General features: G+C 50.1%; 2 protein-coding genes and 1 pseudogene across 4 annotated transcripts in view; all 3 read right to left on the reverse strand.

The window, feature by feature from the left end:
• LOC105071978 (thyrotropin-releasing hormone receptor pseudogene) lies at positions 1-5,005 on the reverse strand (annotated as a pseudogene).
• A 1,186-nt stretch (positions 5,006-6,191) lies between these two features.
• OCSTAMP (osteoclast stimulatory transmembrane protein) lies at positions 6,192-20,316 on the reverse strand. The gene is made up of 2 exons (XM_074347361.1): positions 13,811-20,316; positions 6,192-11,176 (listed from the first exon to the last, which is right to left on the reverse strand). Exons 1-2 carry the CDS (start codon positions 14,972-14,974, stop codon positions 10,814-10,816), a joined length of 1,527 nt encoding a protein of 508 aa, XP_074203462.1. The 5' UTR covers positions 14,975-20,316; the 3' UTR covers positions 6,192-10,813.
• Positions 20,317-20,983: 667 nt separating this feature from the next.
• The window catches only part of SLC13A3 (solute carrier family 13 member 3), a 90,720-nt gene continuing 86,395 nt past the window's right edge, over positions 20,984-25,308 (reverse strand). For all 3 annotated transcript variants that reach the window (XM_074347360.1, XM_074347359.1, XM_010958640.3), the window contains exons 12-13: positions 23,953-24,090; positions 20,984-22,731 (exon numbers count right to left, since the gene is read on the reverse strand). In XM_074347360.1, coding sequence (XP_074203461.1) covers positions 22,555-22,731; positions 23,953-24,090 — 315 coding nt within the window. In that variant the 3' untranslated portion in view covers positions 20,984-22,554. The remainder of the gene's footprint in view (positions 22,732-23,952; positions 24,091-25,308) is intronic.

Consider the following 25,308-nt stretch of genomic DNA (forward strand, 5'->3'; position numbering starts at 1 on the left):
TTACCCTGAGGTGCCAGGATCCCCTCCCTGTCTGGACATCAGGCTCCCTGGTTCCTTCCAAGAACGCAGTCTGTGCTGGGAATAGTCTTTGATGACAGGGCAGTAAACAAGGGTGGCCTCCTGGGTTGGGAGCTTGGGCTGGGTCAGCCTGCACTGAAATAGCCCATGGAAGGCCTCCCGGAAGCGCTGGGACATGAGGGCGTAGACGATGGGGTTGATGGCGCTATTCAGGTAGATGCAAAGGCAGCAGAAGAGAAGGAAGCCGAGGTTGAGGTAGGGGGGGCTCAGGAAGGAATTCACCACCACCAGGGTGCGGTAGGGCAGCCACAGCAGAGCAAAAAGGACCACCACCACCACCAGCATCTTGGTGACCTGCCAGGTAAGAGAGGAAGAAAGGAAGGCATGAGTGCCAAGGGAAAATCCTGGGTGCCCGCTCTCCCTGTGAGCTTGCAAGAGTGATCCAAAAGAGCATCCGGGCTTCACTGAGCTGTGCCCTCATGTGTGCCCTCCCTCCAACTCCATCCTCACCTGGTAAACCCTTATGCACCCTTCCCTGCCCTGCTCAAGTCATTTTGACTGGGAAGCCCCCCAGCTTCTGTCCACCTCCAAAGCCTTTGGATGGGCCACTGTGTACTGGAAGCAAATTCATTCATCTGCTGAGCGTCAGTCTCTTGCTCTGTAAGATGGAGACACAGTACTGCCGCCATCATAGGTGGACGTGAGGATGAAGGAGTCAATGCCATCAAGGAACGCAGAGCAGCGCCAGGCAGGTAATAGGTGCCATGTGGGTTATCACTGCTGCTGTCCTACCGCTGCTAACATAACCTCTGTGACTACCATTGCAACCACACGAGGTTCAGAGCTGGGTTAGAACCCTGGGTCCCCAAACCACAAACCAGCCGTCCTGCCTTCAACATGCCACTCTCTCTCCAGCCTCGTCCTCCTCTGCCCAGCCTTCCCAGCCGCGTGCTCACCTCCGGCTCTTTCACGCACCCCGCTCCCTCCCTCCTGACACTCCTTCCTGCCTTTGCCCTTGACCGCCTTTGCCCCACTCCCCCCTGTTCACTTCCTAACTCTTCAGATTTTGGCCAGCGATTCCCTGACAGTTTAGACTAAATAAAGCCTCCTAGAGGAGGTACACACTAGAATGTGTTCCAAAAGATTCTAAATTCTGGTACAAAATTGTCACAGGGGCATCTGTCAACGGAGACAGGACATCCCTAACACCGGGGAGGACTGCAGCGCCCATGTGCCCTTAATCCTGGCGTCCTCAGTGGCCCTTCAGAGACCAAAATGTGGGTAGTAAAAGTTCACTTACTGGAGCTTAAATTGCTCAAATAGTCCTGGCACTGGTTCTGTCCAGAAAACCCTGGATATATTCAATCAGCTCTGGAGAATACAGGAGAGAGAACATTCTCAGTCAAGAAAGAAGCTAGCCTGGAATGTTCCAGCATATGATTACTTCTCAGGGTCCATGAGTTTGGTTCTTTTGAGCAACCAATCCTAAGAGGCTAGGCTCTGGCTAAGTCAATAAACTTCTGCGCTCTGATAGTCTCCAGGAACCATGAAATCTCAGAATCACCTCATAGGCCTTGGCTCCTGATTTTACCAAATTCAGATCCCATTTCATCCCTTTAGGTTAATTTGGGTGATAAATACTGGATAGCAGTGATAGAAGGTTGATCTACAGCCAGGTTGCTGAGGCTCAAACCTTGGTTCTGTAATCTTGGGCAGACTCTCTGTGACTCAGTTTCCATTGTTAGAGTTGTAAAAATTCAAAATGGAAACTTGTGTAAAGCACTGAGACCAGTGCCTGGCACACAGCAAATACTCAATAAGTGTTAGTTGCTGCTGCTGTTATTATTATTAATCTCCACCTTACACTGGGCTTTCTGATTTCCTCTAATGCCTCTTCCCTGTTGGAACTGTACATTGCATTCTGCAAGGACTCTCTTAGGCATGAAAGGAACACTCGGTCCATAAACCCTCTCCCCAGCTATCAAAAAAGACATTAATGCCCCAACAAAACAATAATAATATGTTGTACCATATATCAAATACTCACTCTATGCCAAATTTATAATATTCACCACCAACCACTGAGGTGGATGGGCACTATAATTATTCTCATTTTACAGAGGAGGAAATCAAAGCTCAGTGAGGTGACGTGACTTACCAAAGCCACACAGCAAGACATTAGCAATGTGAGGGACCAGAACCAGGTCTGGAATACTCTTTCCACCACCAGAAGTTTCACCTAAACCATAGGTTAGGCAGAAGGTTGATCCCTTCCAGGTTGAGCCAGAAGGTGGTAAACAGTAGTAAACAAGCCAGTGGAAGGAAAGGAGTTGCATTTTTGTCTGGACCCAAAAGTTAATATTTCAAACCTGCTCAGCCCATGTCCTGCCCTCTTGCCTCTAAAAACTGCTTTGAGCTAAGGTGCCTGCAAGCAGGATGAACCAAAGGGGCTGTTTGGGGCAGCTGGAAGAGCCCCCTACAGTGTGCCCAACAGAGAGGCAGGGAGATGCCGCAGAGAGCCCTTGCCTGACTCAGGAGTGACTCAGCCAGGACGAGGTGTCCTCCCTCCGCCCCCAAGAGCTGAGGGTGGGGGTGGAAGGCTGAACATAAAGATCAGTTGGGACCAGAAAACTCTCCTCCTGGAAAACCCTGGGGACGCCACTCTGCTGGGGCGGGGGTGGAGGATACAATGCTTGGGTTCCTGCACCCAGCTCCCTTGCTGTGTCACCTCTCTTGTTCCCTTGTCCCTTCCAAGCCTGTCTCTTTATCCATAAAAATAGATATTAAACCTCCCAAACAAGGATAATATCAGGAACCATCACAAATCAGGCACACAGTAAGTGCCCAGTAAATGCTGGATTTCTCCCCCATTTCCCCAGAACCCATCCTCCTCCCGGGCACTCAGACTGTCCCAGAGCACTGAGGCAGCTTTAGGGTCTGAGGGAGTAATATGGTCTTGAGAAAGTCACTCCCCCTCTCTGAGCCTGTTTCCCCATAGGTAGAAGACGGAGAGTAACAGGTATGGTGCAGGTAGTCTTTGAGGAAGTTTAATAATAAACCAACATGAATTTAGCGTCTAGCTTGTGACACTGACTCTAAATGGATTAGGCCATTTCTGTGGACACTCCAACGTGATCGGCACTGCCATTACCTCACACAACAGGAGAGGAAACTACGGCTCAGAAAGGCAGAAGTGATGTCTCTCAAAACCGGGATTTGAACTTGAGTTTGACTCCGGAAGAGCTCAAGCTTGCATCCACCAGTCTGCTGGCTCAGTACAGGCATCCGAATGAGGGAGGTCCCTACCTGCTTCCGGGAGTTGAGGGCACCTCTGATGCCGCGGGAAGAGAAGCGCTCTTGGCCAGTGGGGCCACCCTGGTGCCCAGAGCCCCAGCGTCCCGGATCGCCCGGAGGCAGCGGCCCTGCGAAGAGGACGCGCGCTATGAGCTCGTAGAACACGGTGGCCAGGCCCAGGGGCAGCGCGTAGAAGAGCGCAAAGTCCAGGAAGTAGACGGGCAGGTAGAGAGAGCGCAACACGCGGTAGCCGCACTGCACCTGCACGCCGTCGGCGTACGAGGTCTCGCGCGTGTCCGCCAGGAAGACCCAGAGCATGCAGTAGGCGCCGGTGCCCAGCCACACCGACGCCGCGATGCGCTTGGCCCGTGGCACCGTGCACAGAGCCTGCGCGCGCAGAGGACGGCAGATGGCGAGGTAGCGCTCCACCGTGAACGCGGTGATGGAACCTGTGGAAGCGTTGATGCCCACATACTGCAAATAAGTGATGCCCAGGCAGCCTGCGTGGCCAAAGACCCAAACACGGGCAGATGCCGCCTCGGCCACGGTGGGCACTCCGGCTGCCAGGAGCACCAACAGGTCCGCGGTGGCCAGGCTCACCAGGTAACAGTTGGTGGGTGTGACCATGTGGCGGCTCCAGACCACCACCAGGACCACCATGGCGTTGCCTGCCATGCCCACGGCGCACACGAGGGGAACCAGGGTCAAGGTCACTGCCTGTATAGCCAACGGAGGCCGGGGCATGGGGCCCAGAACCGACGCGTTCGCGCGTTCAGGGTGCTCTGTAGGTTTCTCCATTCCCAGTTGTCCGCGCTGCACCCCGAAGGCAGCAGCCAATTGGGGAATTACTCCCAGCTGCAAAGGTGTCCTCGGGAGATCAGGGGATGCTCTCCGTGCGGGAAGCTGCGAATCCGGCAGCTGTTTCCAGCTAAACTGGTCTCTCCAGCTCCGTGCAGGGTCTCACTGCCGCTATGAGGGTCGCTGGGGACTCCGGGAAATCTGGAAATAGGCGCGTGCTGCTAGGTTCCCAAGAGGACGTTAAGCTGGAGTTAGCGCAGTCTTTCCCGGGGCAGGGTTTACTGCAGGAGCGTGTTCTGGGTTGTAGGGCGCCTCTCTATCCGTGAACCTGGCGCCCGAACGCCGCTTCTACAAGGCAGACTGCGGGAGCCCTCTCAGCTCTCACCTCCCCTCTCCAGCTTCGAGGGGCTCAGGTCTCTAAACGGGGGTAGCCAGTCAATAAAGTGCGTAGTGACCAATTTTCGCCTCACTGGTCGTCTTCCCTCTGCTTTCCGTGAGCACCCCAGGCAGGCTCCTCGGCTGGAGTTAGCTTGTCCTCTCCAATGATGCCGCTTAGCTGATTCTGGTTGCCCCAGCCCAGCACCAGTTCTTTCCACCAGCTGCTGGTACGGTACCCTGGACGCTCGGGGTCGGGTGGGGGATGCAGGGTGCAGTAGGGAGGGTTTGTTTAAAAGACGCAGTGGTGTCTGGCGCCCTGCTTTCGCGCCTTTGCCCTGCGCTTTCGCTTCCTCCCTTGTTTCTCTACAGGAGCAGCTCCGCTGGTTAAGCGGGGAGGAGACAGAGACCCGCTGGCTTCCCAACAGGATCCTGGGATTCTATTGCGTTTTCTCTGGCAGAAACCTCAGCCTTGCTGTTGGCAAATGGGGAACCGAGGCCCAGAGCTGCGGGGAAGGGAAGGTATTTGCCCACCTAGACTTGGATTGGTCCTGTCTCCTCTTAGACTTTCTCATCTTCTTGTCACCTCTTCACTTTCTCCTGCTTACTTTTCCCAGTTTTCTTTTCTTCCTCCTAAAGAATACCTGAAATTCCTGGAGGGTGAGCCCCACCTTCCCACAAGGATATCTCCCATCTCCAGGACTGAGTCAGTCACAAGTCCCAGACCAGTTAGAAATTTTTAACTCTGTTCATGCTACAGAAAAGGTGCGGAATGGTAGTTGAATGAATGAAAAAACGTTTCTTCACTAGAGCAATCTTCCTAAAGGTGGCGCTACAATATATACATATATTTTCCCCCTCTCCTTATGTCTGAGTTTGGACCCCAAACTCTCTCTCTACAGATCTGATAAATGGGCAAGAAATGAATGAGAGTGAACTTGGCAGGGGAGTATTTTGGGGGCACCAGCCAGGGTCCAAGACATCCCCCACTGTCAGTCTTTATAACGAATGATGACTGATGTAGATGAAGCACCTAATACAGCCTGGTGATACTCTGTGTGCTTTACCAAGTATTATTTAATTCTATATTCACAACATCCTATAGGGAAGATATTATTAGATCCCCATTTTACAGACGAAGAAACTGAGCCCCAGAGCAGTTAAATAACATGCTCAAGGATTCATAGGGTAGTAAGAGGGGTGGGGTACTAGGATCTGAACCTAGTAATTTGTCCATGGAGTCCACATTCTTACTCACCATGTGTACTACCTCTCTGCAATGTTCTCTGGGGTCTTCATCAGTAATAATAGCAAAGCACCCTACTTGGAGCCAAACACCACAGCAGGTGCCTTACACTCATTATTTCCCACAGCCCTTGCTAGGCAAGTATTATTATTCTCATTTTATAGATGTGGGAATTAGGTCCAGAGAGAAATGATTTCCAGTGTCATGCAGATAATCAGGGGCCATGCAGAAGCAGAACCCCAACACTCCCAACTTTATGCACCCTGACCCCACCCCAACCCCAGCTGTCCCATACTCACTTTTTCTAAGGTAGCAAATGCCAGTTAAGTCCTGGATGCCTCCTCCCCATAGTAGGGTGTGGCAGTCTTCCCTGAGTGTGGTCCAGAGCAATCCTTTTAGCTATATTAATTGCAAGTGGTTCTTCGGGCTTCTCTCCTAAGCCTGCCAGCTCTGTCTCCTGTCTAATTGAGCTGTTCAGTTGCCAGCAGCAGGGGGCAGTACTTGGCAATGCACTGGATATGTATAAAGTGGAACTCTAGTTTCCCATAATCTACCGTATCCCTCTCTAGTCTTCCTCATCGCAGTAAGGGCACCAGTTGCTAAAACACCCACCCAGCTGCTAAAACCAAATATTCGGGAGTTATTATTTCTCCCTCGTCCTCACCACTGACATCCAATACCCCACATTGATGGGGATACGTCAGAGAAATACAGGAGCCAACCGAAAGAGCTCCCAATGGGCAAAGCTAGAACAATTGGCTAACAAAATTAAGTAGTATTAGATTATAGCCCAGAGTATAAAGTAGGTATCGCTGATTCCAAACGTATATAAATAAAGGACTTAATAAATAAATGGGGGGCGGGGATAGAGAAATCTCACATGCAGAATTTCGAGTAGTTGATGTAGCTCCTCCTCTCTCAAGGAAGTGGATCCCCACTCTCACCTCTTAGTGTGGTCTGTGTCTAGTGACTTCTTCCCAAAGAGGAAGAATGGAAAGGAGAGGAAAAAGTAACTTTAGAGTAGAGAAACTTCTGGCAGACACCACCTCAGCCTGGTGATGAAGATTGCATCAATAGTGGCAAGTCATGTTGATAGTAGGCACCCTTCATGTGATGTGATGAAAATGGCTGTTTACCGCTGTGACCTTCTTTGAAAAAACCCATAACCCCAGTCTAATCACAAGAAAAGCATCAGAAAAATCCCAATTGAGGGGAAGCCTGACCAGTAATGTCTCAAAACTGTCCAGATGATCAAAACCAAGGAAAATCTGAAACTGTCACTGCCAAGGGGAGCCTAAGGAGACATGACAACTGAATGTCATGTGACTTCCTGAATGGGATGCTGGAATAGAAAAAGAACATTAGGTAAAAACTGAAGGAAACTGAATATAGAATTTACTGAATAATAACATTAATACTGGTTCATTAATTATAACAAATGTACCATATTAATATAAAATATTAATAATAGGAGAAACAGTAGGCTAGGAGATGCCAGTAGCCTGGTGTTTGACAGTCAGGTCAGCCATCCACAAGACCACTGTTTTCTCAGCTCAGTGCCTAGTCCAGATGCCTCCAGTCCTGGGCATATGATTCCTAAGGTAAGAGTGGGGGTGATGCCTGTTTAGTGGGGAAGCAGAGGCTCACTTAGTCATTCAACAAACATTCACTGAGCACCTGCTCCATGCCAGATCCCAGAGATGCAGAAGTGAATAAGATAGTCCTTGACCTGTGCACACACATAGTCATTCATTTACTCACTCATGCAGTCATTCATTAAACAAATACTACTGTGGACCCAGACACAGTTCACTGATGGTCTCCTATTGTGTTAGGGACTCATCTGGGTCATTGTAATGAACAGTCAACTCTGAATTAGGCAAAGTGGGCATAATTGCTCCCATTTTACAGATGGGGAAACTGAGGTTTAGAGGGGTGAAGTGATCTACTTGGTGTTAATGGACAACAAGGGATAAAGTAAGCATTGTAACCAGATCTATCTAGTTCTAAACTCTCCACCAGGCCCTGTCCTTTTCACATCATTTCCATTAGGGGGACACTGTGAACACCAAAGACTTAATCCCTGGCCTCCCAGCACTTACGGTCAAGTAAGGGAGGAAGGCAGCAAACAAACAGATAATTACACTTGTCATAAGAGTTTTGAAGGTATTATGGCAGTGTGTACTGGAGAGCCATATTTAGTCTAGGGTGAGAGTCAGGTAGAGATTCAGGGACTGCATCCCCAAGTTTGACATTTAAGCAGAGTTGGTGGTCATTCTGTTAGTCCATTGTCAATTTCATCCCCCCAAATTCACTTAAGCTACCAGTTTTCTTTTTGCCCAGTACCCACAGAAAATAAATTTTATATAGCGTCTCATATACACACACACATACACAAGCACACGGGGCTGAAATAAGTTTTACAAAATTATGCCTATGTTTACCATAAGCAATGTATGCTAATATTTTCTATTCTATTTCATGTTTTAGAAATACTGGTTGCGATCTGCTAATTTGGTTCCTGATCCAGAGTTGTGACCCATCCTTTGAAAAACATCTCAGCTGGTCTTGATAAACCCAATTCCCCTAACAGTGATCGGGCTGGGAATAAGCAAGAGACTAATTCTAGTAAATGAATCACAAAGGGCCAATCCTAGGGGGTTCTGGGAAGGTTATATTCTTATATAACCAGCTGCAGTGAGAGGGAAGGGGTGGGAGAGAGAGAGACAGTCAGGGAGAGAAGGGGAGGGGCAGAGCCCCTGCACACACACAACCTTGAGAGCGAGCGCCTCCTTTGATTTTGTGCTCCAAGTGTCTTACTGGCCTCATCTTACTCCCAACCTTGGCTGGAGGAGATGTTGCCACTCTCAGAGAAGGGCTCCCAGATGGAGTCTGTTCCAAACACTTCCAATGAAGCTACGCAGGAAGCCAGAAGCAGGCTGAGTAACTGCCCCTGGGTGCGCCTGGCCCCAGGTGCCTAGAAGCTGGTGCTGGATGCCCACCCCTGCTGCCAATTAAGATCAGGGATTCTGGGTTTAACTCCCGGCTCTGACTGCAGCTTATTAGCTGTGTGACTTTTGGGAAAATAGTTAACTTCTCTGAATCTCAATTTGTTTCACCTCTAAAAGAAGGCTAACAATAATACAATTTCATCTACTTCTGTGAGGTTTAAATAAGGTGAGGTACATAAAGGTTTTCACAGATTGGGGCACAACCGATGACAGCCAGCCCACACCAGCTCGTGGGAGCCAGTTGTGGGCATCTTTTTCAAATCCTGCTTCCAGTGATACCATGTGGGTCGCTTGAAATCACCTGGTGGGAGTGTTTATACCATGGATATCAGCAAACACTACAAATGAGCACTTTCTTTTTTCTTTTTAGTTTTTAGAACCAGTCATTAAGCATTTACTAGCCTACTCCCAGCACATCATAAGCACCCCACAAACACTAGCTATTATTATCTGTAATGCTCTGGTTTTTATAAGGACAGGGATTCATATATTACTTGGACAATTTTTAAAGTGCAGATGAGTCGCTGCCTAAGTGAACAACAAGGCAGCTTTGTGGGAAAGGGAGCTGTGATGGGGGGTGGGTGTCATGGGAGGCTGATGGTGCCTCTTAGCAATGAGGACAAACACCTTTGGGGAGTGGGTGGAAAAGTGGCTGGACTGTGGCCAGGCTCACTGCAGTTGGTGACTCACAGCCTAAAAATACCCCAGAGCTGGGAGTGCTGGGGGGAAGGGGCAGGCGGTAGTATTTCTGTTTTCCATCCTTTTGCAAACCCAACCACTGATATGTGCCTTTGGATGTCAGTTCCATCAAAGGACAGATCCGATGCCCTGGCTGAAGCTCCACTTACGTGTCTTCCCCTGTGATGACATGTGACCTGCAGGGGGCTCGAGCCACTGAGTCCTGGTATTCAAATAAACACTTAGGCAGCAACATAGACCAAAAGGGAAGGTAATTTTATCTTTACTGGAGTTTCTGAAGGAAACCCTAAGGGAAGTAAAACACCACTCCCCTGTAAAATCCTCTTTCCCCAACCCGGTGTCTCAGTATTTCATACTCCCAGCAGTGGTCCTTCCAACAATCTCTCTTTCTCTTCTTAACTCTAAACTGCTTGATTCACATCTCAAAAGTATCCGCCTCTAAGGCAAGTGTGATACCCATTCACAGAGGTCAGATTCCTGGGAAAAGAGCAGGTGAGAGAGGGACAGAGGAAGACTTGGAGGGAAAAACAGGCAATACCAAGCCCACAGGGGAAGGAGCTGCGATTTTAATAATTTCGATGGGGTTGGAGTTGCCAGACAAAATACGGATTACTCATCAATTTGAATTTCAGATAAACAGATACAGGTTTCATATAAGTATCCTCAGTTCGTACTTACGCTTAACCTGTATTTGTTTTTTATCTGAAATTCAAATGGAACCAGGTGTCCTATATTTTTATTTGCTAAACCTGGCAACCCTAGATGGGAAACTCCTGAAGGAATCTGAAGCCAAGGAGGGATAATCTAATTTAGGATTTAATACATACATTTACTATATACATTTGCTTGATTTGGTTGATTTTATTTAATATATAAAATTACTCTAAGTAAGTTCAGAAGACTCACGGACATATAAATAAGTTCCAGAGGCATTTAGACACAGGATGCAAAGTCTCCATCCACCTGGTAAAGCAGTGGATACAGATTGGAGCCTGGGCAGACCCCCCACTGGCCCCGAGGAACTGTGGGTGTCTCCGCTCTTCCTGGTCTTCACTTTGCACCATCCTTTTCTGGTTATCAAGGCCTTTCACGTCCAATATTTCACTCCGTCATTACCCACATTCCCTTGTGGAAAGTTGGTCACATCAATTGTTATTATGCCATCGCTATGCAGATGTAGAAACTGAGGCTCAGAGAGGTGAAGTGACCTACTCAAGGTCACACAGGGAGGCAGCCGAAGGGCCAAGGTTATAACTCAGGTCTGGGCAACTCCAAAGCTCTTTCTCCTTGGCCCCACTGCTCTCTGTTCATCCAGATATCCATCCGGCAGGCCTGTCTAGCTGTGCTGGATGCTTGCTGCCTGGCCCAGCTGTCAGGAGCAGGATGGAGCGCCTGGGACCAGCTGCTGGCCTTGGAGCCTGTCGTGTCTTCGCTGGAGCCGGGCATGAAGGTGGCGGACCCTCCTTGCCTCCTGGCTTGTGAAGAAGGAGGCAGCGATGCTGTGCCGCAGGCGGCGGGCATAGGTCTCCAGGAGGACGGTGGAGCCAGCCACAAGCTGCAGGGCGCCCGCGGCCAGGGGCGCGGCTGTGTGCGGGCGCCGGGCGGGCAGCAGCGGGCAGCCAGCGGCGGTGAAGCGGAGCTCCCAGTGGAAGGAGTGGTGGGCGGAGAGGAAGGGGCTCTCCGGAGGTGGCTGGTTAAAGAGGAAGGGGATGAAGCCCAGGACTGTGTATGCAGCCTTCAAAAAGAAGGAAAAAGCAAAGTCAGTGGACACACACCCCAGCTGTTCCCTGCCCCCCAGCACAGACGGCCACTTGTAGGGCTGGCCGGGTCCAACTTTCCCTGCCCTCATCTGCAAAATGGGCCTGGACATAACCCTGGCCTCCAGGGGTTTGAGGATGGCCAAATGACATCAGGTGTTTGAAATGGGCTTTCTGTTGAATAAAAAGCACTGTACAATTGCTACCTGTTTATTATTATTCTTTTGGCAGAGAATATTTCAGAGAAAACAAATTCATACTTTTTGCTGAGCCCTTAGTGAATCCCTCAGATGCTCTAGTCCATCAAATAAGCACAGTTTTATGAGGTCAAGCCCAGTGGGAGCCTCATTTAAAAGATGCCAACCTAAGGTCACACCATGGATTACACGTGGCCCACCCAAGGGTTAGTCCCAGCCGGTGGTGGTCTCCCAATATCCTGCTAGTAAGTATTAGGCTCTCCAATTTCCTTGGGGCATGTTGGAGCAAGAAGAGTGGTGTCTAGGGAGGCAGGGAGGTCAGAGCTTAACCGTTTGAGCTTTAGGGCCAGACTTCGTGGGTTGGAACCTGGTTCTGCTACAGACAACTCCATTAGGTACAGTTGCTGGGGACCCACAGTACTTTGAGGGGCCTACGAAAATGTCTTATTTTCTTTTAAAATCAGAATTAAAATACAGACTGCTAAGGTGAAGAACTATATAATATTAATATATTTGTCCTTTTAGTATTAATATATTAGTCATTATACCAATGCAGTTATTCATATTTTTAATGGAGAACAGAGTCCATGAAAGTCAACCTGCCTAGGGCCCACCAGAGTCACAGACACAGGTTGGTTCTGCCACGTACAGGTAGGATGAATTTGGACAGATTCACTAACTTCCCTGAGTCTCGGTGTCTTCATCAATAAAATAGTGATGATTGTAATTTCTGTCTTCCTGGATCACAGTGGCGATTAAATGAGCTATCTTGTTTCATCAGTTCTGGGATTCATTTTTTTTTCCCCACATCTTAACATCTTTGAGATCAAGCGCATCTTCAAATCAATATGACTCCGAACTGGGTTCGGCCATTGTGCTAATTCTTGCTTTCTGAGAGGATCAGAGGGTGCCAGCAGCAAAACCTGCAGAGTAGGTGTCCGCAGTTAGGAGGAAAATGCTGGAAACCACAGTGGAGGATCCCCAGTGCTCTCTCTCACTCGAAGGCACAGAGAACAGTGAAAAAGCCACAGACTCTTAAGAACTCAGCCTGAGTCATTCCAGAGTCAGGCTTGCATGGGAGGACGTTTTAGGAAAACCTTCACAAAATTACTATTTTTCTTGTTATCTTTCCATGAGAAAGATGATAAAGTAAATCTGTATTACATAATCAGTGAACTATTTTATACGAATACAATCAAAAATCTAAATGATAAAGCATTGTCATGGTTTAATTGGCAGCCTTTTCTCATCTAATGATGCATAAAATGATGGCGTGGTTTGCAATCAATGGCATCTTAGATTTGATGAAATACAGAAGATCAGGTAATAGTACATCGCCTAACATGTTTCTTTACTGTGACCGACAGCAAGAAATGCATTTTATGAAGAAAATTTTCGTAGAATAATACATCCCCATCACCTACAATATACTCTAATAAATTTCTAGTCTATTGTAATTCATTCAAAAAAAACAGCGAGAATAAGCCCCTACATTGATTAAATTGACTTCATGCAATTTGAAGAACACTTTCCTAGTATATAATAAATGCTCAATAAATATTAGCTATTAATATTATTAGCTCAGGGTCTGAGTTTTGGTATGTTTTATGGACTTTTATGTGAGATCTCACCATTTAAAATTAAAAAAAATAAAAAGATATGTGGCCAAGGGAAAAAAACCCACAAATCTTTATGAGATAGTAAATATAACCAATAGTAAATAGATAGTAAATATTTTATGTTATTATTAATATAGCAAATATTTTAGGTTTTGCAGAACCTACAATCTCTGTTGCATTGACTCAGCTTTGCCTTCGTGGAGCAGCCACAGCCAATCCATAAACAAATGGCACAGCTGTGTCCAATAAAACTCAATTTACAAAAACAGGAGGCTGGCAGGATTGGCCCCAGGGCTGCAGTTGGTAGACTCCTGATCTAGACCATTCCTCAGCCCTCCTCCAGTCCGTCGTATGCAGATGTGAGCGGGTCATAGTAGCCACTATCTGTTAAACACGTACTGTGTGGCCTGCAACCTACTAGGTACTTCTGGAGACTACCACATTTTAAGACTTACGGTAACGTTGTAGGGTAAGGAGGATCGACCGGTTTGTACAAGTCAGAAAAATGAGACTGGGACATGCTGCCCTGTGTGAAGACTGACCTTGGTGGGGGACAGGGGGAGCAAATTATTTCGATGTTCCCGGGTACCAGTATCCTCACTGGCAGTGAGAGCCCACTGCATCAGGCTGTCATGGGAATTAAATAGAGCATTTGCCAGTGCCCCTGGATCTCATAGCTCTTCCGAGGACTGTGACTTGAAGGCTAATAAAATTCCACTTTGAGTCAAGGGTTTAATGAGCCCTACCCTTTCCCTCCAGGAGATGACTATGCCCGCCTTCCCGCTGTTGCACTTACATCGTACTTGACCGTGAGCGTGATGGGCACAGCAGGCAGCTTCTGAGCCCAGTCCACAGCTGCCTGAGCCAGGAGAAAGGCCACATGGTCTGTGGCCACCGTCACAGCCGTGGACACCAGGAGCAGGGTGAGCAGACCCAGCCTTAGGAGACAGCTCAGCAGCTCCCCCTGGGACAGCCTCGGCCGGGCCGCCCAGAGCAGCCAGGCTGGCGGGGAGGACACCAGGTGTGTGGCCCCGACCTCTGCCAGCTGCTGAGCCAGCTGCCGTGTGGCGTAGATGTTATCAAACCGCAGGTCAGTCAGGTAGCGATGGAGGTACCAGGCTGAGTCCACCAGGAGGCCCAGCATAAGGAGCCCTGTGACCAGCCGCTGACTCCACAGGGCTGCCCCCTGGGCCAAGGACTCCAGGCCGGAGAAGTCCTCCAGGACCTGCTGAGTGACCCTGAGCATGTGGAGCTGGAAGGCAGAGCCATTGTCCTGGGCCTGGAGCATCAGGCCCTGGCCGCCCACTTGGCTGTCAGGGCCCAGAGCCCGGGATGCCATGTGCAGCTGGTGAGTGGTGTTGAGCAGACTCTCCAGGGAGCCCTCAGTGACACACCTCAGCACCTGCCCAGCTGCGTGCATGTTGGCCAAGACGTTAGGCACCACGGCGACGGCCAGGGTGGCGGTACTCCAGGACAGGAGCAGGCGGCGGCCCTGCTCCGTGCCCAGGGTGGGCACGCTGAGCGCAAACAGGCAGCGGGCTGGAGGCACCAGACCCAGGCTCAGGAACACTAGGAGGCCACAGATGGTGGCCACCACAGCCGAGGGCTCCAGAGGATAGAGCAGCGAGGACACCAGCCAATGGTAGGTCAGACCTGCAGCAGCAACAGTCAGGGACCCGCACAGGAGGAGCTGGGTCAGCAGCTGGCCACAGCTGGCTGGAACAGGCCGGGAGAAGGCAATCCAGGCGGCCTGCAGCAGGGCAAGGGCCTTGCAAAGCCCCAGGTACCAGACTCTCCACCTGCACTCAAGGAAATTGGGAGAACTTCTATCAAGAGAGTTGGAGGGTTGTGTGTCTGCCCAATGCCCCTGCCCTACAAACTCTTCAACTGCTAATAGGCTCCACCCCTTTACCCACGGGGGTGGGCACTCTTCCCGGGTGGGCCAATCAGAGTAAGCCATCCTAAACCCACATAACCCAAGCTGAGCCAATCAGAACCTTCCACACGATTATTCTCACTGCGTTGTCAGGGAGGAACCCAGTTTCCAAGCAGTCCTTGAGGATGTGAGGATAACATCTGGGCTGCTTGTCTTGTGAGGACAGCTGGCCCAAGGGAATGATGGAGTCGCAAAGAGAGAAGCACGGATGAAAGAGAGGGAATGAAAGAGAGAAACAGGGAGAGACGCTATTTCATTTGCATTCTCAGCCCCATCAGGCCTGACCACTGACTGTTTTCTTGCCTATGGCCCCAGGGTCCAAGGTCCCCAGACCTACCCAGTCTGGATGAGGTGCTCTGCTGCTCCCTGGAGGGCCCTCATGCTCCCTGAACAGCTGCGGATCCTGGCAGGCGGGCTCAGGCAGCGACCACGGCAGATGAAGGGAGGGAAAATGTGTCCTCCAGGACTTGGGAAACTGTCACTTCTGCTTTTCTGCCCTTAAGTGCTCCTGGTGGCTTTGTCCCGCCCTGCCTGGGCCCACCTCCCAGGGGGTTGGGCAAGCTGCCTCATCCTCTCCCAGGCAAGATCCAGTGGAAGGGGTGGGAGGAGAGAACATGCCTTTTCCAAGCAACCTCTCTAATCCTGATAGTCAGGAGGTACAATTAGTCCCATTTCACAGAAGAGGAAACTGAGGCACAGAGAAGCCATACAGCTCATCAGTGGTAGTTCTGGGATTAGAACTCATCTGGGCTTCCCCTTTCCCTCCCCCTGCGCAGTTGCAGGCAGAGGCTGATCCGTAACTCTTAGAAGGTGGAAACCCACAGGAGACAACTATCTCTGCTGAGACTCTTTCCAGTCATCAGTGGCTCTGGTCTCCCTCTCAGCTCCCTTCCTGTCTCTAGCCCAATGCGGATCTAGCTCCAAATCACAGCTCTGTCCCTCTCTAGCTGGGTGATCTTGGGCGGGTGACCTCATCTCTCCGTCTTACTTTCCCCCTCTGAAGGAGGCATGATAATAACGGTTAACATTTACTGAGCACTTGCCAAGTATCAGGCACGCTTCTAAACAGTTTCTATCCGAATTCACTCAATCCATTCCTCACACAGCCCCTCGTGGTAGGGACTGATATTTTCACTCTTCAGTTCAGAAAACTAAGATCCAGAGAGTTAAGTCCCTTAACCCAGCCACTCAGCTAGTAACAAGTAGAGCCATGATTTATATCCAGCAACCCTGCTCCAGAGTCTTCCAGTCGGCTACTGTGCCCTACTGGAGGGGAGGGAAGAATTCACAAGATTCATGGTGACCTTGGGATGCAGCTGGCTCTGCAGGCACTCAGTAAACGTGAAGCCCCTGTTTGTGGGCTCTGCCGTCAGCACCGCCCTGCAGGTACACTTTGGGGCAGTTCTGAAAGCCAATCTCCACCTGGAAAGCAGACACTCCCCTCCCCCTCCACAGTGTTTCTGTGCCTCATCACTACCAGCAGGACCGCCTCCTCCAGGAGGCCTCTCCTGAGCCCCTGCCCCTCATCCTTCAGGATGGATCAGTGAGGGGGCACACTTACACAATATTCCAGAATCCTTGTCATTTTTCCCTTCTAAGGACATTGGGTCACTCGCTCAGGCCTAAAGGAGGCTGTCCCATGGCCCAGATAAGGGAAGTGGCATTCTCATAGTCACACAATTGGATGAGACACCTGTGGCCCTCAGAGGGCCTAAACTTCTTCCCAGGTCACAAGCCCCTCCAGGACGGCAGGCCAGCTGCCAAGTCTGCAAAGAGCTGAGCACACAGAGGAGACCAAGGGCAGGAAGCACACGTACCTGCAGGGGCAAAGCTGGCCGGGTGGAAACAGCGGGGAACTGCCGCATGCAGACCCTTTGCAAAGGGCGGCTTCTATTCCACTCCAGCTGAGGGTTGAAGCCCCTTGAAAATGAGGCCCAACTTTACCAGGGTGTCCAGTTTTTCCAAAGATGTCAGTCATCCCCATTTTTTCCCAGTTATTCCCATTTTTATGTAAAAGTCTCCAAGTTTTAAAAGCTGGCATTTTTTTTTAAAAATGAGAGACCATGGTGCAGGCTAACCTTGGTAGGTCTGTGGGCCGGAGCCGGTGAGGCTGCCAGTTAGTAACCTCTGCAGGGGGCCTCAGTGGGACCCATGCAGGGAGCTGCTGGCCGCTCCTCTGACCTGCGGGGGCCCTGAGCTGCAGGCAGCAGACCTGCACTCAAATGCCAGCTCTGCCACTTACTGTACCGTGTGACCTTCGGAACAACACTGTCCCTCTCTGAAGCTGTGTGTACTCTGCTTTAATGAGGAGACTACCATTTCCTACTTCTTAGGGTCCAGTAAACAATATACAAATGCTCCAGCCCTGCTCCCTCCGACCTGGGCTGACAGCTTGGCCTGAGTGAGCCCCAGGTTTCTCAGACCTAATTGCACGGGCCTCTGTGATGCCCACTGGACCGTATCCCTGGCCTGGGTCCCATCACACGAGAAACTTCAGGGCGCTGTGCTGGTCAGAGGGGAGAGTCCTGGAAGACACCAGCATTTGCCTAGTTTCTGCACCGGCACCAGGGCACTGATGGGACCATGCTGATCATTTCTCGAAGGCCTCTAGTGGATACGTAAGATTTGGGAGGATGGGAGCATAGGGAGGGAAGGGGCAGAAGATATTTTTGGTTTTTCTCAGCACATGTGGGTAGTCCTTTCTGCTCATTTCTGCCTGAGTCTAAGGCCCACAACATCCGGAAGGGGTTTTGAATCATCAAAGATAGAATGAGCTTTGTTGACGGGAATTTCTGGGTGGAGGATTCAGAGCCATAAGACAGAACAGGAAGAGGAAGTGGTAAATTTTCAGATCTAGAATCATGATCAGAGGCCCAAAGAATATTAGAGTCACAGACACAGCTCACAAGTGTAGAATGTTGCCATCCTCCAGCTGGTTTGAGGATGTGGAGGAGAGTGGGGGCTAGAATCTTATCAAACAGGCAGTGCTCTCTAATATATAGGAACAGAATGGGGGCCACAAATGTAAATTAAAAATTTCTAGTAGCCACATGAAAAAGTGAAATTAATAAAATATTTCAGTCAACCTAAGATATTCAAAATATTATCCTTTCAACATGTAATCAGTGTAAACAATGATTAAGAAGGACCTGGATGGGCTACATCAAAAGACTCCCTTGCATTCTGGCTTCTGTTGGTGTGATGGTTAATTTTATGTGTCAACTTGGTAGTACTATGGTGTCCGGCTATTTTGTCAAACATTATTCTGGATCTTTCTGTGAGGGTGTTTTCAAATGAGACTTACATTTAAATAGATGGAGTTTGAATAAGGCAGATCGCCCTCCATAATGTGGTGGTGGGCCTCATTTAATCAGGTGAAGGTCTGACTAGAACAAAAGGCTGACTTCTCCTGAGCAAGAGTGAATTCTGCCAGCAGGCTGCCTTTGGACTTGAACTGCAACTCTTTCCATATATGCACATCCTGTTGGTTCTGTTTCTCTGGAGAACCCTGACCAATACAGTTGGGTTTGACCACTGGGGAGCCCTAGCAGGAGAGCTGAGGGAGGGAAGACCCAGGGCAGTTGCATCCCTACGGAGTCATCAAGGACTGGATGCATCCTTGGACTAAAGTTGCCAGCTCCAGGTCGGCAGCTGTCCTCTGACCCTGGGGTGGGAGGTGTTTCTCCATGACTAGCCCTCTCACCCGACCCATCACCAGGGTCTACACTTCCCTTGTGCTTTCTGTATGTAACCATCTGCCCACACCTTGTCGCTAGACCCACTACTCAACTCACCTCACATGAGCTAGTGTATGTGCTTACTAACACCTTTTGAGATCCTGACTATGACTCTCATCTCTCAGATGGGGAAACCAAAGTCCAAACTGTAAAGGAGCTGCTTAAGATCATACAGATGTTATGGGTGGAGCCAGGAGTCCAACAGGCTTATTGAACTCGCTCAGTGACTTTTGTTCACCTTTTTTTTTCCCATTTACCATCACCACTTCCACTCCTCTGCCCGTGTGACTCTATGCACTTCTATTTGACGTACGTGCTGGAGTAGATACATGTCCACCCTATCACTTAATGTTTCATCGCTTCTACGTGCTGCCGTGTTGCCAAGTGTGCCTCCTCCATATTTTATGTAAATGCATCCCCTTCCCTGGTGATGGTCACCTAGGTGGCCTCCAGCTCCTTGGTATCTCAAACAACAGTAGCACAAATATCCTCCTCCACTGTATCCCCACGGACCCATGGGATAATTTTCCTTGGATTTCAGCCCAAGAATAAGATAACTGGACCATAGGGAATGCAGATAATGAATCCCCCCAATTACCACCAAACTGCTTGCCAGGATGATGGTAATAGTTTGTTATCTCTTCAGCAGAAAACGAGGGTTCCTGTTTCCTCCCATTTCACCATCACTTATTGTCCGCTTTTCTACTTTTTGGCCAGTCTGATTGGCATATTATTGAATCTTGGTTTCACTTGCATTTGTTTGATTACAACTGGTTTCAGCATCTCCTTGTAAACCTCCTGGCCACTTTAGAACAGCATATTCGTAAGTTTCACTCAATTTTCTCTTGAGTGGTATGGTGGAAGACTTCCAAAGCTGGTGGCCAGTTGTCTACTCCCCTGTATGTGGATGCCAGTCCCCCCATCAAGGAGTAGAGTTATTTCCCTACCCTTGAACCAGGCTAACCCTGTGATCTGCTTTGACCAATTGAATGTGGCAGAATTGCTGTTCTTGGACTCCCAAGCTCAGGCCTTAAGGGCCATGGTAGCTTCTACTTTTGCCTTCTGAGAAGCCCACTGTCACATACAGAAGTCAAGGCTCGACTCCTGGACAAGCCACATGACCCTGGATGGTCCACAACCATCACGGACATCCCAGTTTCAGCTAAACCCCCAGCTGGGTGGCCCCAGACACACCATGCAGAACAGAGACAAAACCATGCCTGCAGAACTCTGACCCAAGGCAGACATGGGAGCCAATAAATTATTGTGTTTTAAGGCCCTGAGTTTTGGGGTGATTTGTCATGCAATCAAAGTAACTAAAACAGGTGTTCTGTTTTGTTTGTTTTTGTCTCTTTTGACTTCCAAGTGTTCTTGTATGTTTCAGATGAGTTCTTGGTAAATTTCCAATGACTGTGTACCACCCCTGTCATCCCCCTTCCTCCCACACCACCAAGAGCACATGGCTGACACCTTCTGGTCTCACTCTAGCACCACCTCCTCAGAGAAGTCCGCCCTGACCACCCCGGCTAAAGTAGCCTTGTCACATTGACCAGTCTCATTTTATTCTTAGTCCACATTATGACCCAGAGTCATTTTATTTATTTGTTTACTGGCCTACTGCCTGTCTCCTTGGCTAAGTTTCAAGTGGGTAGGGACAGTGAACTAGCACATAACAGGTTCTGAATTGTTGAATGAATAAATGGAAGAACGAGTGAATAAAGAAATGAGCCAAATACGCCCCAGATGGAAGAGTGAGACTGCTTCCTCAGAAATTCTGATATAGATTCATTTATCAAATGTTTACTGAGCACCTACTGTGTGCCAGAAACTGTTCTAGGTACTGAAGTCACAGCACTGAACAAAATAAAGTTTGTATTCTCATAAGTTCATATTCTAGAGAAAGAGAAAGTTAAGAAACAAGAAAACAATATAGTGTCCTGACTAAATACTAAGAAGAAAAATATAACAAGAAAAGGGGATAAAGAGTAATGAGGGTGACATTTTAGACTCGATGGTCTGGGAAGCTTCTCAGGGGAGGTGACATCTGAGCAGATACCTGGATCAAATGAGGAAACAAGCATATATTTGGCAGCAAAGTGTTCTAGGCCAAGGGAACAGGCATGTGCAAAGGCCCTGAGGCAGATGAGTTTGAGTATGTTGCAGGAGTGGAGTAGAGAGGGGAGAGCAGTCAGGAAGTGAGGTCAGGGAAGTAAATTCTGTGAAACCCCAAGTTCCAGAATTTGAGGCTTTGAAGCTCTTTTGTGTCCACAAAGGCAAACAATCTCCAGGCCCAGTGTTCAATTAACATTATTTTATAGCATTTTTAATCAAAAGTATTTGAAATCATGATTCACCTGGTTACAAGCCCTTTGGGTTTCTCTGTGAATGAACTTCTCCCCTCCCCTGTCCTACAGGAGTGCACCCCTAACCCCAGCAGGCTGTAACTGTGACTAAATCTTGTAGTGCCCCCACAAGAAGGACTGGGAGCTCATTTTCCAACCACAGGGCCCCCTCCTCCCTCTCCCTGCCCCAAGGGAAACATCCACGACTCACTGTGCCATTCTAAAAACACGCCCAGCCCCTGGGTGCTTCCTCCCCAGCCCCAGCTGCTCGGGGAATCTCATCCCTCAGAGGCGTAGGAAGCAGGCGGTGAGTTTTCTGGGCCCCTCAGCCAGCGCCTTTTCTGATGCTGGGCTAATGCCTGGCCACTGATTCCAGACACTTCCCAAGCACCTGTTGGGTCCAAGCTGTGCTATTCACTGGGGGTGCCGAGTGAATTCCTGCCTGAAACAAGGAGGGATCAAATCCTCTAGGACAGGCTCCGCCAGCCACCAGCTCAGGGGCAGTCTTAAGCTGTCCTTGTCTGTAGAAGAGAATTATATTTCCCTGCCTGAGGCATTTGACCCTGGCCTTTTACAAGGCCCTGATTTACCTTGGCTTTTCTTTCACCCCTGAAAAATGTGGCCTTGACTAATCAAACATGCTTACTGCTCGGGGGGGTAGGGGTGGGCAGGCAAAGCCCGGCTCCTAGAAAAAGACGCCGGCAGCCACAAAGCCCCTGCGGGACCCACGCAGGAGGGGCCTGGCTGGGTGGGGCCGTTGGCCGGCCACCCATGAGAGGGCAGGGCCCAGACTTGGCCTGACTCCAGAACTGTGGCCACACTGAATCAGATTAAACAGGAAAATCCTAAAAAGCTTGGGTAGAAAGGTCTAGAACTTTCCTTGTGTGCTCGGGAGCCCAGAGAAGCAGCAAAGAGGCTCTGCACTGTCTCCATGTCCTCGGAAAGTCATCCGTCCCTCCCCTTATCTCCAGGAATTGAAAGCAACCCTGGCTGCTGGGTACCGGTAGGGGTGATACTCAAACAACCGGCACAGAATGGGCCTCCGCCCAGCAGGACACACACCGGCTCTGAACAGCGGGGACGACTGGGCGGGAACATGGCAGCCCCCAAAGCCTCTTGACTCAAGGTGGCCCCTCCAGGCAAGATGGTCTCTCCAGAGTGTAACCTAGTCAGCGAGGGATAGTAGCTGTGCCCCTCATCCCAGGTGTTGAAGCCATTCTAGATTCACTTATTGTCGCTGCGGTTGGGCTTTCTGGCTTCCTAACCACAGAACGGCTCAGAGTTAAAGGGGTTTGTTTTTCAAGTGGCAGATCTAGGAGGTATCTGGGCCCTGAACTGCATGATAGAGAAGGAAAAGATACCCTAGATAATGAACCTGTAGACCCAAGTGGACCGCTGGAGGTCACCCTTGCTTGCTGCGTACTGGATCTCAGAGAAGAATTGCTTGATCATCCTGTAGGGTCCTAGCAGCAGGTGATGGCAAAAACTGGGAGGGCCCAGCCCAAAGAGAGTCCCCAAGGGGGACTCAGAGGGTCCGAAATGTGTCATTGGCCAAGGTGGATGGCAGGGCGGTGACATTGGCTAAGTGGATGTTGGCCCACTCAGGGAAGGTGTCCAGCTGGAAGATGGTCTGTGCCCAGGTGTTCATGGCCAGGCTGAGCAGCAGGACACCCATCAGGTTCATCAGGAATCCTGTCCGCACCTGCAGAGTGAGGGAGGGCCCAGAGTGAGGGAGAGAGATGGGGAAACCCAGGCTCAGAGTCAGAAAGTCATTTGCCCAAGATTGCACAGCTGGCAAGTGAGGGAGCCAGGACAGGTGCCCAGGTTGGTCGGTGCCCAAGACACTTCCATCTTCACACACCACTAGGCTGGGCCTCAAAGAGCTGAGTGGTTTCTAGGCACCAGGTACCGTGCCAGGCAGATGTCACAGAGCTGTCCTTCACCCTGAAAGCAGCCCTCTGAGGGCTGTTGTTGTTAGTACTGTTATTCCCATTTTACAGAAGAGGAACATGAGGCTCAGAGAAGTTGGCTTACTCAAACTCACACAACTTGAAAATAATCTGGTTCCATAGTTAAACACCCTCCCCTGCTTTTTGTTTATGGTCCGTCTCCCTCATAGAAGGCAACCTCCTTGGAGGCAGCCCTGTGTCTCCCCTACACTGCACAACCCCCTTTCCTAGAACATGGGATGCGCTCGGCAAATACCTGTGCTGTGAATGAGCAAACAAGGAACATCTGTCTCCCAAGGCTCCTGCTCTCTCTCTGCTCTGTGATCTTTCTGTCTCTCTTGTTCTCTCTCTCCATTCATCCCGTTGAGGTCTCTGTGCCCGGAGGGCCTGTGTTGGTCCACAGCTAGTTACGCAGATCTCCCTTCTCTTGGGATTTGCGTCCCCGAGCCCCAACGTGTGAACACCCCGGGCCACCCGCAGAGGGGAACCGGCAGCTGGAGGCCAGCAGAGGGGGAGGCAGGTGCCGGTTCAGCGGGGGAACTTGGGGGAAGAGCCCTGCTGAAAGCTGGGGGCTCCCCTGGCCCCACTGCCACAACCCTTGGCTTCTGTCTCCCTCTCCAGCCTGCTGGGCACCGAGGTCCACCCCTGTGGGTCCTCTCCTGAAGATGCCAGGCTGGGCAGGGAGCCACTGGTCAAACAAGTCAGAAGAAAGGACTCCCCAGAGCAAGGGAAGTCCCTCTTCTCTGAAGCAAACTCTGGGACATAACTGCTAAGGCACCGTTTCCTGAAATTGCCTAAGTGGAAGAATCACCCCAGAGTGTTTGCTAAAACGTGTATTTCTTGCCCCACTCAGGACTGATTCAGAAATAGGGGAAGTGGGGGCGGTGGGGAGCAGGAGTCCCGCGTAGATGCCTTGCCTACCCCTGGTGCCCACCCACCTCTCCAGGCCTCCGCTGGAAAATGCCCAGACTCACCATGTCTTTGACCAGCAAGTGCCCAGAGGCGAAGGCGATTGAGTTGGGGGGCGTCGAGACAGGGAGCATGAAGGCGTAGGAGCAGCCGACTGTGCCAGGGATCATCAAGTACAGGGGGTGCACCCTCAGGCGGATGGCCTGGGCCCAGGAGGGGCGAGGGACCGAGACAGAGAGACACAGAGAAACCGCTCAGGAGACGGAGACAGATGGAGAGGGATTGGCAGTGAGAGGGAGAAACAAAGGGAAGAGGGATTTGGAGACACACAGAGAGAAATGCATCCAGAAATACAGACACAGGCAGAAGTAGAGACAGGGGGACAAGAAGAGAACCGGACCAAGGGAGACACGGAGAGAATGTTCCTAGGTTAGTGACGTTCCGAGGCCACGTGCAGGTTCATCAGGGAGGACGGGCTGGGGAGATGATTCTAGAACACGCCTCCAACTGGAGAGTGCATCAGAATCACCTGCAGGGCTTGTTAAAACAGATCGCTGGCCCCGCCTCTCCCTGAGTTGCTGATTCAGCAGGTCTGGGGCAGCCCCAAGAATCTGCATTTGTAACAAGTCCCCAGCTGGTGCTTATGCTGCTGGTCCAGGGACCCCATCTTGAGAACCAGGCTGTAAAACATTAAGTCTCCCGCCTGGTCCTTCTCTCAGTCAAACAGTCCGAACAGCTGGCCTCTGAGGACCTTTTGTCGGAGCCTCACTGGGTTTCAGAGACAAAGAGAACTCAAGATAGCACCTGTAGGCTTTTCCAAATTTCTAAGATTGTGTGGGTCAGAGGTGTCTGTGGGTTGGCCTCAGGCAGCAGGCCTCTGGTTCGTCACCTCTCCCAAATGACACTTATTCCCCTTACAATTCATGTTGATCACTTCACCAGTATTTTATGTAAGATAACCCTTTTTTGGCCCCTCTAGGGAATTTTTGTAACCCAAAGCATATACATCTTCTCAAAAAGCACTAAGATCACCTCCTGGCTTATAAAATGTTTTGATTTTGATGATAAGCACCGTTCAAGAGAATGCATCGTTTGCTAGTATCTTCTCCAGCAAAAGCTGCCCCTGCAGACCTGGTTGGGTCTGCTCTCCCCCCGCCCCCAGACCACCCCATAGACCCCCGATCTCTCTCAATTGCCAGGTCCATCAGATCCTGGGGAAGGGTGTGATTAAATCCAGTCACACTTAGCAAGGCTATGGGGACCCCACCCCACACTGTTGGTGGGCGTGTAAATGGAGCGCCCACACCTGGGACGGCCATTTGCCCATATCTAACAAAACTGTAAATGCACATGTCTTTCATCCAGGGATCTCAGTTCTAGAAGTGAATCTAACAACAAAGCTGCACAGACAAAAAGGGGCA

The sequence above is a fragment of the Camelus bactrianus genome, chromosome 19, assembly GCF_048773025.1.
Source record: "Camelus bactrianus isolate YW-2024 breed Bactrian camel chromosome 19, ASM4877302v1, whole genome shotgun sequence".
NCBI lineage: Eukaryota > Metazoa > Chordata > Mammalia > Artiodactyla > Camelidae > Camelus > Camelus bactrianus.

What these genes read in the sequence shown, in the direction of transcription:
- OCSTAMP (XM_074347361.1), bottom strand. Translation starts at nt 14,974, where the DNA reads ATGGCTTACTCTGATTGGCCCACCCGGGAAGAGTGCCCACCCCCGTGG. An exon ending in CGCTCACGGTCAAGTACGAT is followed by an intron (nt 11,177 to 13,810) that starts GTAAGTGCAACA and finishes TTCTTTTTGAAG; the next exon opens with GCTGCATACACAGTCCTGGG.